This window comes from Anolis sagrei, chromosome 2 (genome assembly GCF_037176765.1).
Source record: "Anolis sagrei isolate rAnoSag1 chromosome 2, rAnoSag1.mat, whole genome shotgun sequence".
Lineage (NCBI taxonomy): Eukaryota > Metazoa > Chordata > Lepidosauria > Squamata > Dactyloidae > Anolis > Anolis sagrei.
The window spans coordinates 176,485,982-176,499,455 of NC_090022.1; the positions used below are offsets into that span (position 1 = coordinate 176,485,982).

The window sequence follows — 13,474 nt, forward strand, 5'->3', positions numbered from 1 at the left end:
GATTGATAGACAGATAGATAGCATGCCCCAGATATAATCTAGGTGATGTGGAAGGGCATCTTCACCATGTTTGAAGCCCCTCTGGAGATACTAACTGTAAAAAAAAAATTTTTTTTTTGCAATACCTTTTTTTTAAAAAAATGCTCAAAAATGTCCACTAGGGAACGTGGACTGGGTTCCCACCCTATTTTGATGGTTAGTACCAGTTTAGGCTTAGGAGAAACTTTCTTGAAACCCAACAGATGGTGAAAATGCCACCATAGTCCCTAGATAAGTTTAAAGGCAAATATTGTATTTACTTTTGGGTTGGCTGTGAGTTTTCCGGGCTGTATGGTCATGTTCCGGAGGCATTCTTTCCTGATGTTTTGCCCACATCTATGGCAGGCATCCACAGAAGGTTGTGAGGTCTGAGGATGCCTGCCATAGATGTGGGTGAAACTTAAGGAGAACATGGCCATACAGCCCAGAAAACTCACAGCAACCCAGTGATTCTGGCTATGAAAGCCTTTGACAACACAGTATTTACTTCTGTGTTTTTTGCAAGAGCAGGTGTGGCCCTCCACCTAAGGGGTAATGTGGCCCTCTGTCCTTCCACAGTTGCCCATTACAATCTAGGTTCAGGATACATCTCTTCATTGTGTCCTTTGGGACTGCTGAGGGAGGAAGCTTGGTACCCGTTGTGGAGGAGGAGAAAGTCCTCGTTTCTCCCCTGCTCTTAATTGCTTAATTAATTTCTGCATGGTTTTTCTGCCTCCAAGGCAGCTCACAACCATTGAATACCATTTACCATTAAAACCAGCCTGAAATGCAATTAAATCCTACACAATCAAATGATGGCTGAAAAACAGAACTAAAAGCCTGACAAGCCACAGCAGAACCAGAAAAGTAAGAACAAAAGAAAGGATAATAGCTTTTAAACAAGCCTTCCATAAAAGCCCTGTCGTTTCATACAGTAGAGTAAATAAACAACATTGATTCAAAGCAAAACCTACTTGTGTGAGCCACGGAACATTTGCTGAACCCTATAGAAATTCCAATGTATTGCCAGATATGAAAAATGACTTATATAAGAAAGGGATGTTTTTTTTTATACATGTCCCTCCAAACATCAATACCTAAAAGACTCTGTGTGGAACAAAAGCAAGATAAAATTAAATAAAACAAAATGTCTACTGGGGTGCCAGAAAGTCTGCCTGGATGTGGACCCTGACCTTGTGTTTGCAGCCTGTGAAGTCCCTCAACTGCTCCTAACATTTAAAAATTTGGGGGTGTGCTTTTTGTCTGAAACTCATGTCTACATAGTCCAGCGGTTCTCAACCTTCCTAATGTCGTGACCCCTTAATGCAGTTCCTCATGTTGTGGTGACCCTCAACCATAAAATTATTTTTGTTGATACTTCACAACTGTCATTTTGCTACTGTTGTGAATTGTCATGTAAATATCTGATATGCAGGATGTATTTTCATTCAGTGGACTAAATTTGGCACAAATATCCAATACGCCCAAATTTGAATACTGGTGGGGTTTAATTTTGTCATTTGGAGTTGTAGTTGCTGGGATTTATAGTTCACTTACAATCAAAGAGCATTCGGAACTCCACCAACAATGGACTTTAACCAAACTTGGCACACACAACTCCCATGACCAACAGAAAATACTGGAAGGGTTTGGTAGGTATTGACCTTAAGTTTTGGAGTTGTAGTTCACCTACATCCAGAGAGCACTGTGGATTCAAACTATGATGGATCTGGACCAAACTTGGCACAGATACTCAATATGCCCAGATGTGAACACTGGCAGAGTTTGGGGAAATAGACCTTGACATTTGGGAGTTGTGGTTGCTGGGCATTATAGTTCACCTACAGTCAAAGAGCATTCTGAACCACACCAATGATAGAATTGGGCCAAACTTCTCACACAGAACACCCATGACCAACAGAAAATACTGTGTTTTCTGATGGTCTTTGGCGACCCCTCTGACACGCCCTTGTGACCCCCCCAGGGGTCCCGACCCCCAGGTTGAGAAACACTGACATAGTCCACCAATGTGAAAATATTTATCAACACAGCCAATGCCCAGCATGCATCCCTGCATGTACTTCCATTTTCATCCATATCTAAACAAAAGTAGTTCTACATCTCTTCTGTTTGCTCTTTTAGCCAAAATATGAAAGCCACTATGGCCATGGACACCCATTTGGTCAAGTCATATTCTCTCAGCCTCAACAGAAGACAAATGCAAATCCACTCTAAACAAATCTTCTCCAGAAAACCCAATCATAGATTTGCTTTAGGCTCACCATATGTTGGAAATAATCTGAAGGCACAGAGAAACTAGCTGAAAAAGAAGAAGAAAATGACTGAAATTGTTTATGTTTGCATAGATGACAGCATTGCCCACAATTTAGATCTAGTGCTATGTGGATTTTGCAATAAAACATGATTCCAGAAAGGACTATTTATTTATTTATTTATTTATTTATTTATTTATCATGTCTGAAGTAAATTGGGAATGCAGTTATGATATATAGAAAAACCACAAACAAAGTTAAAAACTTGGCATTATACTCAGCGACACTAGAGGCCACTTTGAGTGCCTCTAGTGTTGCTGTAAGAAGGTCCTCCATTGAGCATGTGGCAGGGCTCAAGTTGCATTGTAGTAAGTGGTATTGTTATTGGGTGTTCATCTCTGGATTGATCCTGCAATAACCAACTGATGTAGACGAGCCCCTGGTCCCCTGTAAAGGGTTTAGGATTGCAGCCATAATCTACGGTACATAATAGGTGCAGCAACATTGTATTAACGTTAATATAGCGACTTCATACATTTGTCAAGCAGAAGGTTCACTCCAAAGCATCATATTGTTATAAAAATTCATGCACAAGGCAATAGTTTCAACATTTCTTCATTTTGGAATGGTTTTCTTTGACATTCCAAGAATTCAGCCAAAAGCCACCACCAAGACAAAGCAACTGGTGATGGTTATGATGGTCATCATCTTCATCTACTCTTGACAAACTATAGAATTCCCTCCCAGGGCCCTTCTACACAGCTTTATATCCCAGAATATCAAAGCAGAAAACCCCACATTATCTGAGTGTGGATTCAGATAACCCAGTTCAAAGCAGATATTGTGGGATTTTCTGCCTTGATATTCCGGGATATACGGCTGTGTGGAAGGCCCCCCAGTCTTTCTGACATGGCTTCAATTTCCTGAAAGTACCATATCTCATCAGATTTTTGAATTTAAACTTGGCCAGACTTACTTAATACTGGGATTGAGGATTGCCAGGGAAGAACGACTGATGTCAGAGAAGGGCAACGGCAAACCACTTCTCAGCATTTCTAAGGAATCATATGTGCTTTGTTGGGTCACTAAGTAACTCGAAAGCATATACACTGCATTATTATACCGATTTCCTTCCATAATCCTTTGCTTTCAAGTTGCACTTTGCTTCATTTGGCACAATTCTTCAGAAGAGATAAGATCTTTTTCACCATAGACCTTTCAGACCCCACCTTTCCACCTAAACATCTTCTTGATGCCCCATCTCTTCATGCCTGTGTAGCTGCCTCTTCCCCTTACGTCTGGATGAGTAGACAAGGGATTCCCAGGAGAACCTTTTCCTTCCCTTAATTGGACTGGAGTCTTGTTCCAACCTGTCGCTGACCTGACCCAATGTAGCACTCCAAACAACAATCAATTCAGCTTATATAGGGTAGAGAGCGAGCAGCATGAAAGCTGATCAGTTTTGGTGTGGTCCATTTCCTATTTCCATCCCAGTATGAAGCATGTGGGGATTCCTTCAGCTGATGCACTTCCAAAATAATACTGTTTACTTCTCCATTATGTCTTGTAATTTCAAACACTGTATATATGGTAAGACTGCTATCCATTCAACCCTCTCCTGTATTTTAACAACAGTTTGTTCTGCAAGCATTTGAAGAAAATAAAGTTTATGAACCTGAAGGAAACATTGCAATCTGAACATCAAGTTGCTATTAATGCATGTATGCATTTATCTCACCACCTTCCTGCTGTCCCAGTCCATGAGTTCTTCCCACAGCTTTCCCATTGCCTGCATTTCCAGATTGGTCCTGGAAGCACTGCATTCATTGCCTGTAGAAAAGGCTGAAATCTTTCTCAGTGGGCATCTACTGGAAGCTGGGTTGGCAGATGTGCAAGAAGGCTGTGGAGAAATGTAGGGCAAGGGCTGTAGTTCAGTGAGGAGTAAGTCCTCCATCAGAGGCGCTCTTGGGGGAAAATAGACCTTGACATATGCGAGTTGTAGTTACAACTAAAACCAAAGAGCATTCTGAACTCCACCAATGATGGAATTGAACCAAATATGGCACACAGAACTCCCACGACAAACAGAAAATATATATCAGTGATTGGTTTGGGGGGGGGGGGGCACCAAAATACTGTTTATTTACCGTTGAAAATTACCTAGGGCTGCCTCTGTCCTCCATTCACCACTGGCAACTTCAAATAGGATAGAGAAAGGGCCCTTCCACACAGCCATATAGCCCAGAATATCAAGGCAGAAAATCCCACAATATTTGCTTTGAACTGGGTTATCTGAGTCTTCACTGCCGTATAACCCAATTCTCCCTCCCTCTTGACTTTTCGAAGATAGGTGAAAACCTGGCTTTTTGAGCAGGCCTTCCTAAACACGGCATAGTCATACGAAATAATGGAATTACTTGATGATGCAATTGAACAATGACTTGATATGAGACGCTCACGACAATGTTTTAAGGCTTGTATGGTTTTATATTTTTATATTATACTAGCCGTCCCCTGCCACGCATTGCTGTGGCCCACATGGGAGTTCTGTTTGGGAGGTTTGGCCCAATTCTATCGTTGGTGGGGTTCAGAATGCTCTGTGATTGTAGGTGAACTATAAATCCCAGCAACTACAACTCCCAAATGTCAAGATTCTATTTTCCTCAAGCTCCACCAGTTTTCACATTTGGGCATATTGAGTATTCATGTAGAGTTTGGTCCAGATCCATCATTGTTTGAGTCCACAGTGATCTCTGGATGTAGGTGAACTACAACTCCAAAACCAAAGGACACTGCCCACCAAACCCTTCCAGTATTTTCTGTTGGTCATGGGAGAACTGTGTGCCAAGTTTGGTTCAATTCCATCGTTGGTGGGGTTCGGAATGCTCTTTGATTGTAGGTGAACTATAAATCCCAGCAACTACAACTCCCAAATGACAAAATCATTTTTTTAGGACATACATTGGGTTGTTAAGTGTCTTGTGTCCAAATTTGATGTCAATTTGTCCAGTGGTTTTTGAGTTCTGTTAACCCCACAAACGAACATTACATTTTTATTTATATAGATGTTGATGTTTTCAATGGTGTTTTATGATTGTTATGCTTTTTAATTGTTATGACTGTTGAGGCATTGAATGGTTGCCATTTGTAAACTGCTCCAAGTCACCTTTTGGGCTGAGTGGGGCGGTATATAAATATAGTAAATGAATAAATAAATAAATTCAAAGCAGATAATGTGGGATTTTATACAGCTGTGTGCAAGGGGCCAAAGACACCTGCAACTCCGCCCCAGTATGAAATGCTGGAGAATTGTAGTCCAACTCTATAGAAAAAGATAGCAATTTTGACAGAACTGGAGCTCAATTAGGCGAAAACAAGCAAACAAACAAACAAAAAACAAAAAACTAGACGTGGCCAGAAATCCATTTCTGCTTTGTTGTTGCCCTTATTGAATTTTTGATGTAAAACAACACAAGGGGCCATCTGTGACTCATTTTAGGGAGGAACGGCTGCTCCTGGAGTCTTTCAGGAAAGGCAATTCACCCTCTTTCTTTCTTTACTCAAAAAGAAGAGTTTAGGACAGTGCTTCTCATCCTGGGGTCCCCAGATGTTTTTGGCCTTCAACTCCCAGAAATCCTAACAGCTGGTAAACTGGCTGGGATTTCTGGGAGTTGTAGGCCAAAAACATCTGGGGACCCCAGGTTGAGAACCAGTGGACCACAGAGACTTGCTTTTATTGTTTATGATGATGTTGTATTTATGCTGTTTTATATTTTTTTTGTTCTGTTTTTAACTGTATGTTGTCTGGGCATAGGCCCATGTAAGCCGCCCCGAGTCCCTTCGGGGAGATGGAGGCGCGGTAGAAAACTAAAGTAGTAGTAGTAGTAGTAGTTGATATTATTATTATTATTATTATTATTATTATTATTATTATTGCTATTATTAGGGCCCACATTTGAGCTCAGGGCTGTGCTTTGGCAACCCCGCTATTTGTGGCCCTCTGGCATAGTCGTTGGTGTGAAATGGTGGGAGTTGAAATTTAACAAGTTCTAGGGCATATTCACATATAGAATCAATGTAGTTTGAGAACCCTTTTGTCATTTTCTCCAACTGTGCCCAAATAAGAAACAATTCAAACCCCTGGTTTCTTCCCAGTAGCTGGGTGTGGCTCCAGAGCCAAAGCAGCCAAATAGAGTGCTGTCAGCAGATAGGTGATGCAGAACCCAAAGAAGGCATTTTCTTAACTGTACACCTTACATCGCCCAAGCTGGCCATTTTGCCAAATTCACTGCCTACAGCTGTCCTGCTCTGACAGGAAGATTCTCACTTGCTTATACTTTGTTGTACCTGCTGTCTTGAAATGTGCACTCCGGCATTGAACTCTCACCCTCCATAAGAGCTGAGCTTGGTGAGTTACTTCTAAGAGATTATATTGACAGACTGAAGCCTTCCATAACTGAGCAGTGAATACAGTGAGACTCTGGATCCTTCCACTGCTCATGTTATGGATAGGTAATAATAATAATAATAATAATAATAATAATAATAATAATGTATTGTCGAAGGCTTTCATGGCCGGAATCACTGGGTTGTTGTATTTATTTATTTATTTATTTACTTTATTTGTATACCGCTCTTCTCAGCCCTTAGGCGACTCAGAGCGGTTTACAACAATTTAGGTATACACAATACAAAATCATTAAGCATTTAAAAGCAATAGCATCACAAATCATTAAACATCAATATCAATACATCACTACATCAATATAACAAATCCATCAGGTCTCATCAATGAAATCGGAATCCAAACTCGTTATCCGATATTCCGTGTTCCAATAGTCAGTCAATCAATCACACTGCTTAGTCGAATGCCTGTTCAAACAGCCAGGTCTTTACTTTCCTCTGGAATGCCAGCAAGGAGGGGGTCGGTCTAATATCTGCAGGAAGGGCGTTCCACAGCCAAGGGGCCACCACGGAGAAGGCCCTGTCTCTCGTCCCCGCCAGGCGTGCTTGTGAAGCCGGCGGGATCGAGAGCAGGGCCTCCCCGGACGATCTTAAGGTCCTAACTGGTTCATAGGAGGAGACTCGTTCGGCATCTATGGCAAGCATACTCAGAGGTAGTTAGGTCTGTTGGAACTAGGAAAAGGATTTATATATCTGTGGAATGACCATGGTGTCATTCCACCCTGGTCACTCTTGTCTGCTGGAGCTAGGTGTGAATGTTTCAACTGACCACCTTGATTAGCATATAATGGCCTGACCTCACTACCTCTGAGGATGCTTGCCATAGATGCAGGCGAAACGTCAGGAGAGAATGCCTCCAGACCATGGCCATATGGCCCGAAAAAACCTACAACAACCCAATAATAATAATAATTAATTAATTAAATTAAAACTTTATTTATATCCCGCTCTATCTCCCCAAGGGGGACTCAGGGCGGTTTCCAAGCAACACCACCAAAACATACAGAGTAAACAGCATGGCATAAAATTAACAAAATAACATAAGGATAAAATTAGCACAATTACACATATATATTAAAAATAATCCTTCCTGTTCAGAGCAATTAAAAGGCGGGGCCGAGGCTAGTGAAAACTCAAAATATGAGGGGACTGGGAATTAAGTACAGTGCTATAACAGGCTAACAACAACAGCAAATACGGGTCTGTGGCTGCTCATTTCCAGGGCCTATTAGAGGGGTGACTGGGGTAATAGGTAGGAAGTATATGGCCATATTCAACAATGTTTGGGGCTGGGCTAGAACTGGTCATTCTCAAACCACCAGGTCTTCAAACTCTTACGAAAGAAGGGGAGCGATGGGGCCTGTCTTATTTCCCTTGGAAGGATGTTCCAGAGGTGGGGGGCCACCACTGAGAAGGGCGTTTCTCTCATCCCCATCAACCATACTTGTGATGGTGGTTGGAGCAAAAGGAAGGCCTCCTCGGAAGATCTTAGAGTTTGCGCCAGTTCATAGAAGGAGATGCAATCGCGAAGATAGGCGGGTTCCCTGTGCCATTCTCTTTGATGTCCTTAAACATAACTTTCCAAGCTCTAAGACCACGCATCAATGCTACAAGCTCACATTGTACACACTGACATCTAGTTACCTCCAGGGATATCACTGTAGGGGGAGGGTTGAAATGAGACCGATGTCTCCCAAGGAGGAATTCTGCTCCACTCAACTAAAATTAGCATTGCAGAGTGAGACACTGGAAATCATTCACACCTAGCGCCCTGCTGCGTTCACATTTCCTAGGCCTCCCCTTTTCTTTGGATATTATTTCTAAATGCTCCGTGAACGCAATACTAGCAATCTGGAGACAGAAGAATAATTTCATTCGTGGGCAGAATTCTTATTTGAAGGGACAATGCTCTTTAGTGATGCTCGCTTACATTTCAGACAGACACCTGATTGTCTCATGTGGATGTGTTCTCTATCAAATGATATGTTTGAAAATTCAGGCATATGTCGATTTTGCATGTCTACCTTCTGGTTGTGTGTTCCCCAGCGATACAGCATGCTCCCAATGCATGTTTATACTTCAGAGTGAAAAGATTGAATGATCAATAACAAATGCTTTTCTTTTTTTCCCCTTGCTTCCTTGCTGGAGCAGATAACCGGACAACCTGTGAGTTTCCCTTGAAATGGGTGAGGGTGAGGCTGGACTCATTGTAGGGAAGTCAAATGGGAAAGGGGACTCCTGCGCCTTTAATCTTTGTGAAGGAGAAGGAATCTCAGGAGGTGGAGGCCTAATTAAATGTAATGAATCTTAAACTGCAAAGCGTGCACTCTGTACTATGATTAAAGGCACAAGAACCCTGATTATGGATGCATCTATACTGTAGGATTAATGCAGTTTGACACCACTTTAACTGCCACAGCTCAATGCTATGGAATCATGGGAGTTGTAGTTTTACAGGGTGTTTTGCTGAAGTGTGCTAGTGCAGTGGTTCTCAACCTGTGGGTCCCCAGGTGTTTTGGCCTACAACTCCAGCTGTTAGGATTTTTGGGAGTTGAAGTCCAAAAACATCTGGGGACCCCAGGTTGAGAACCACAGTGCTAGTGCCTCCCATGATGCCATAGCATTGAGCCGTGGCATTTAATGTGGTGTCAAACTGCACTAACTCTACAATAGATGCACCCTACAACTTCATTAGGCCACCTAAGATGGGGAGGTGAAAAGCAGAGAGAAGCTACAGAGTTCTGAATCCATGGCATGGTCATTACAGAGCTTGGAAATTTTACCTTGGGGTGGTGGTAATACATCTCCTAAAATGCTTCCGCTTGGCCACTGTTGCTATCCAAAATGACAACTTTCCCAAACTCTTGAGTTCTTGCCGTAGCCTCCTGCAAGGTAAACTTCTTAGAGCAGACTTCACCAGCCTGAGGTTTCTGTTTTCTAACTCTCTTGCCTGTCTCTCTCTTTCTCAGTGCCACAACCACCTGAATTCTTAGAGCAGCCGGAGAAAGAGATTGTGATATTCCCCACCGATGAGGTGACCCTGAGATGCCACGCCAGCGGGAATCCCCCAGTGGAGTGAGTATGGAAAGGAGGACGTTGCATCTTTACCTTGCAGCTTGGAACTGGTCCCTTTTCTGGACTACAACTCCCTGAATTCTCCAACCAGTATAGGATTCTGAATGTTATAAAATTAAAAAAGCAGTTTTCTATAACTTTCTCCTTCTTTTCCAGTTTCAGAAAGGAATACTGTTAAGGATATTCCTCTGCAAGGTTTTGAGTGTGGCATTTTCTTGGAAGGCATGGGATAAATTCTTCAAAAAGGGCTCAGTGACCAAAAATTTTGAGAACCCCTGATCTAGGTCATTCATCTCTGAATTTCTAAACCATTAAATTTTGTCTGGAAATGACTAAAAAAAGAATACTGAAGAGCTGTGTTAGCAATAAGATGTCATGGGTTAATTGCAGTGTAAGGCCCAATTTTTTTTTTGTCATGTCAGGAGTGACTTGAGAAATTGCAAGTCGCTTCTGGTGTGAGAGAATTGGCCGTCTGCAACGACGTTGCCCAGGGGATGTCCGGATGTTTTGATGTTTTTACCATCCTTGTGGGAGGCTTCTCTCATGTCCCCGCATGAGGAGTTGGAGCTGACAGAGGGAGCTCATCCGCACTCTCCCTGGATTCAAACCTGCGACCTGTTGGTCTTCACTCTTGCCAGCACAGGGGTTTAACCCACTGTGCCACTGGGGGCTCCTTAAGGCCCAATTGCAAAATGGGCTTAGGTGTTCTGCCAGTACACAAGTGGGGATGAGAGCCATGTCAACACAACCCTTATGCTGGTGGTTTTCCATGCATTACAAACATTTGCAGAGAAAAAATCCCTGCATGAGGAGTGATGGAGGTTGCAGTTCCGCAGCATCTTGAAGGTACCAAATCTGTTTGATCTTGGAACCTGAGTAGTGTCAGTCCTGGTTACTACTTGGATACTACTTAGATCAGAGCACCCGGTGGCGCAGTGGGTTAAACCGTGTGCTGGCAGGACTGAAGATTGACAGGTCATAGGTTTGAATCTGGGGAGAGTGCGGATGAGTTCCCTCTATCAGCTCCAGCTCCTCATGTGGGGACAGAGAGAAGCCTCCCACAAGGATGGTAAAACATCAAAACATCCGGGCGTCCCCTGGGCAACATCCTTGCACACGGCCAATTCTCTCACACCAGAAGTGACTTGTAGTTTCTCAAGTCGCTCCTGACATGACAAAAATACCTACTTTGATAGGAGAGTGCCAAAGCAGGCCAGATGCTGTGTATTTCAGGGCCCTTCCACACAGTCATATAATCCAGAATATTAAGGCTGAAAATCTCACACTATCTCCTTTGAACTGGGTTATCTGACTCCACACTGCCATATATTCCAGTTCAAAGCAGATAATGTGGGATTTTATTCAGCGGTGTGGAAGGGGCCTCAGAGAAAGGAATTAGCAAAACTCCCTTTGAATATTCTTTGTTTAAGACAGTGGTTCTCAACCTGGGGTCCCCAGATGTTTTTGACCTACAATTCCCAGAAATCCCAGCCAGTTCACCAGCTGTTAGGATTTCTGGGACTTTAAGGCCAAAAACATCTGAGGAACCTCGGGTTGAGAACCACAGGTCTAAGAAAACCCTTTGAAATTTATGGGATTGCCATCAGCTGACAGACTTGAAGTCGCATACTCACACGTGGTTTATTTAACTGCTGCTCCTACTACCATCCAATGAATTGACCCTGGAGTAAATCAGGATTGATTGCTTCATAGAAACCAAATGAATAAGCTGAAAATATCATAGTTGTGCTGTCGAGCAATTTAGAATGGCTGTGGATTAGGCCCAAGCCATTGTGGGTTGCCTGGTGAGAAAAGAGAAACCAATATTGCAAAATAAATCACCCCAAGTTGAAGCAGAAGCCACCGAGATGTTTATTTCATTCCAGCTGGAAAGGATGATGATTGCAGTAATTCTGCCAAACAAATAGACATGTCTGCTAGGCAGGTAAATATAGAATATATAGATATATAGCCAGCAGGATAGCCAATGGTGGCCTGAGCTCTGCTTTGGCCTCTCAACCAATGGGGTGTAAGGGAGGCGGGCAACAGGAAAACAATGAAGAAATGTCCAGTTGACTGGTTTAAATGACGAATGTTTGCAAAATGGCTCAGCGATTACGTAAGCCCTCGAGCTGGCCAGGGTTTATTGTTTAAGTTACTAGGAATCATCATCTGTAGTTTGGCCTAAATGGCTAGGTCCTTTGTTTTATCATTCGGAGATATGGGGTGTGTTGATGAACTTTAGTACTGGTTTCGGCCAGCAGGGCTGACATAATGGAAGAAGCTGTAGTGAAGTCCTAATTCCTTGCAGACAGGAAGACACCTTTGGTGTTGGTGGATCAAGATGCCCAGGGGTCTTATCTCCAGATGGACTAGCCTTGTACCCTCTGAGATCTGGCTGATAAGAACCATTTGTTTTATTGTCCATGAAATGGGTGTGGTGAAACCTTTTGTTAGGGGATTAGTAGCTCAGGAAGCATGAGGAGACTTCCTGAGCTAGGTGAGTTGCTGGATTTTGAAAACAGTGGCTTTTCCTTCATATTTCATAAATGTAGACTTACACACATATAATGGGAAAAGGGAACATACAAGGAAATCATAAGGCATAAACCATGAAAGGTCAAGGGACCCTGTCAGTCCTCCCTTCCTCTGGTGGTTCTATATGAACCACCGAAGGTTCATATAGATCAGTAAAATATTATAAAAGTTCATAAGGGTTTGGTATCAGGTCCATAAGAGTTCCAAAGTCCATGAAAAGTTGATTAAAGATTTCTAAAAGTTCATAGAAAAGTCCATAAAGTGTGGATTACAGGGGCATTTCCATGTGGAGCCATGGAAAGAGCCTTAGGTTCCCACATGTGGAAGAGATAGGGGATTATGGGGTCATTCCAACCTGGTGTCCTTGATAAAACCATGAATTCCTTGGTTTTGAACCATCTTTTACAGAGTCCTGGGGGGGGGGGGGTCACCTCCGATATCACTTGGACATTCCATGAGAAGAGATGATTCCCTAGAAAAGACAATAATACTTGCTAAAGTAGAAGGCAATAGGAAACAACCCCATTGCAGGTGGATAATGTGATTGGGGGTGATATTTAATTTCATTGTACATTGTACACTGACAATAAAGTTATTCTATTCTATAAACTCAATCAAGGAGGCCCCAGCCTTGAGTGTACAAGACTTTACGGCTGTTGGTGACTGGGGGCCCTTCCACACAGCTCTATATCTCAGAATATCAAGGCAGGAAATCCCACATTATCTAAGTGTGGGCTCAGATAACCCAGTTCAAGGCAGATATTGTAGGATTTTCTGCCTTGATATTATCGGATATAGGGCTGTGTGGAAGGGCCCAAGGAGACTTGAAGATGTTTCATTCATGGAATCACCATAAGTCAACGTAGACTTGATGGCAATCACAATAATGGACAGACTGGGGAATCTTTACTGGGAGGGCAGGGATGGGAGAAATGTTAGAGTACAAACCGCTCTGCAGATGTTTGTGCTTTATGCACAGATGCCGAGAGCCAAGGCCAGACCAACACTCATGACATTGGAGTGAGGTATTTGGCACAGTTCCACTCCTGCAGTGATTGAACATGCGAGGCTGGATTCTGAAAATGGCCACCTGCTGCCATTTCTCA

At 42.7% G+C, this 13,474-nt stretch overlaps 1 protein-coding gene across 1 annotated transcript in view; it reads left to right on the top strand.

Moving 5' to 3' along the window:
• The window catches only part of L1CAM (L1 cell adhesion molecule), a 214,721-nt gene that overhangs the window by 81,947 nt on the left and 119,300 nt on the right, over nucleotides 1-13,474 (top strand). Inside the window, exons 3-4 of the mRNA XM_067464195.1 lie at nucleotides 8,907-8,921; nucleotides 9,725-9,830. Coding sequence (XP_067320296.1) covers nucleotides 8,907-8,921; nucleotides 9,725-9,830 — 121 coding nt within the window. The remainder of the gene's footprint in view (nucleotides 1-8,906; nucleotides 8,922-9,724; nucleotides 9,831-13,474) is intronic.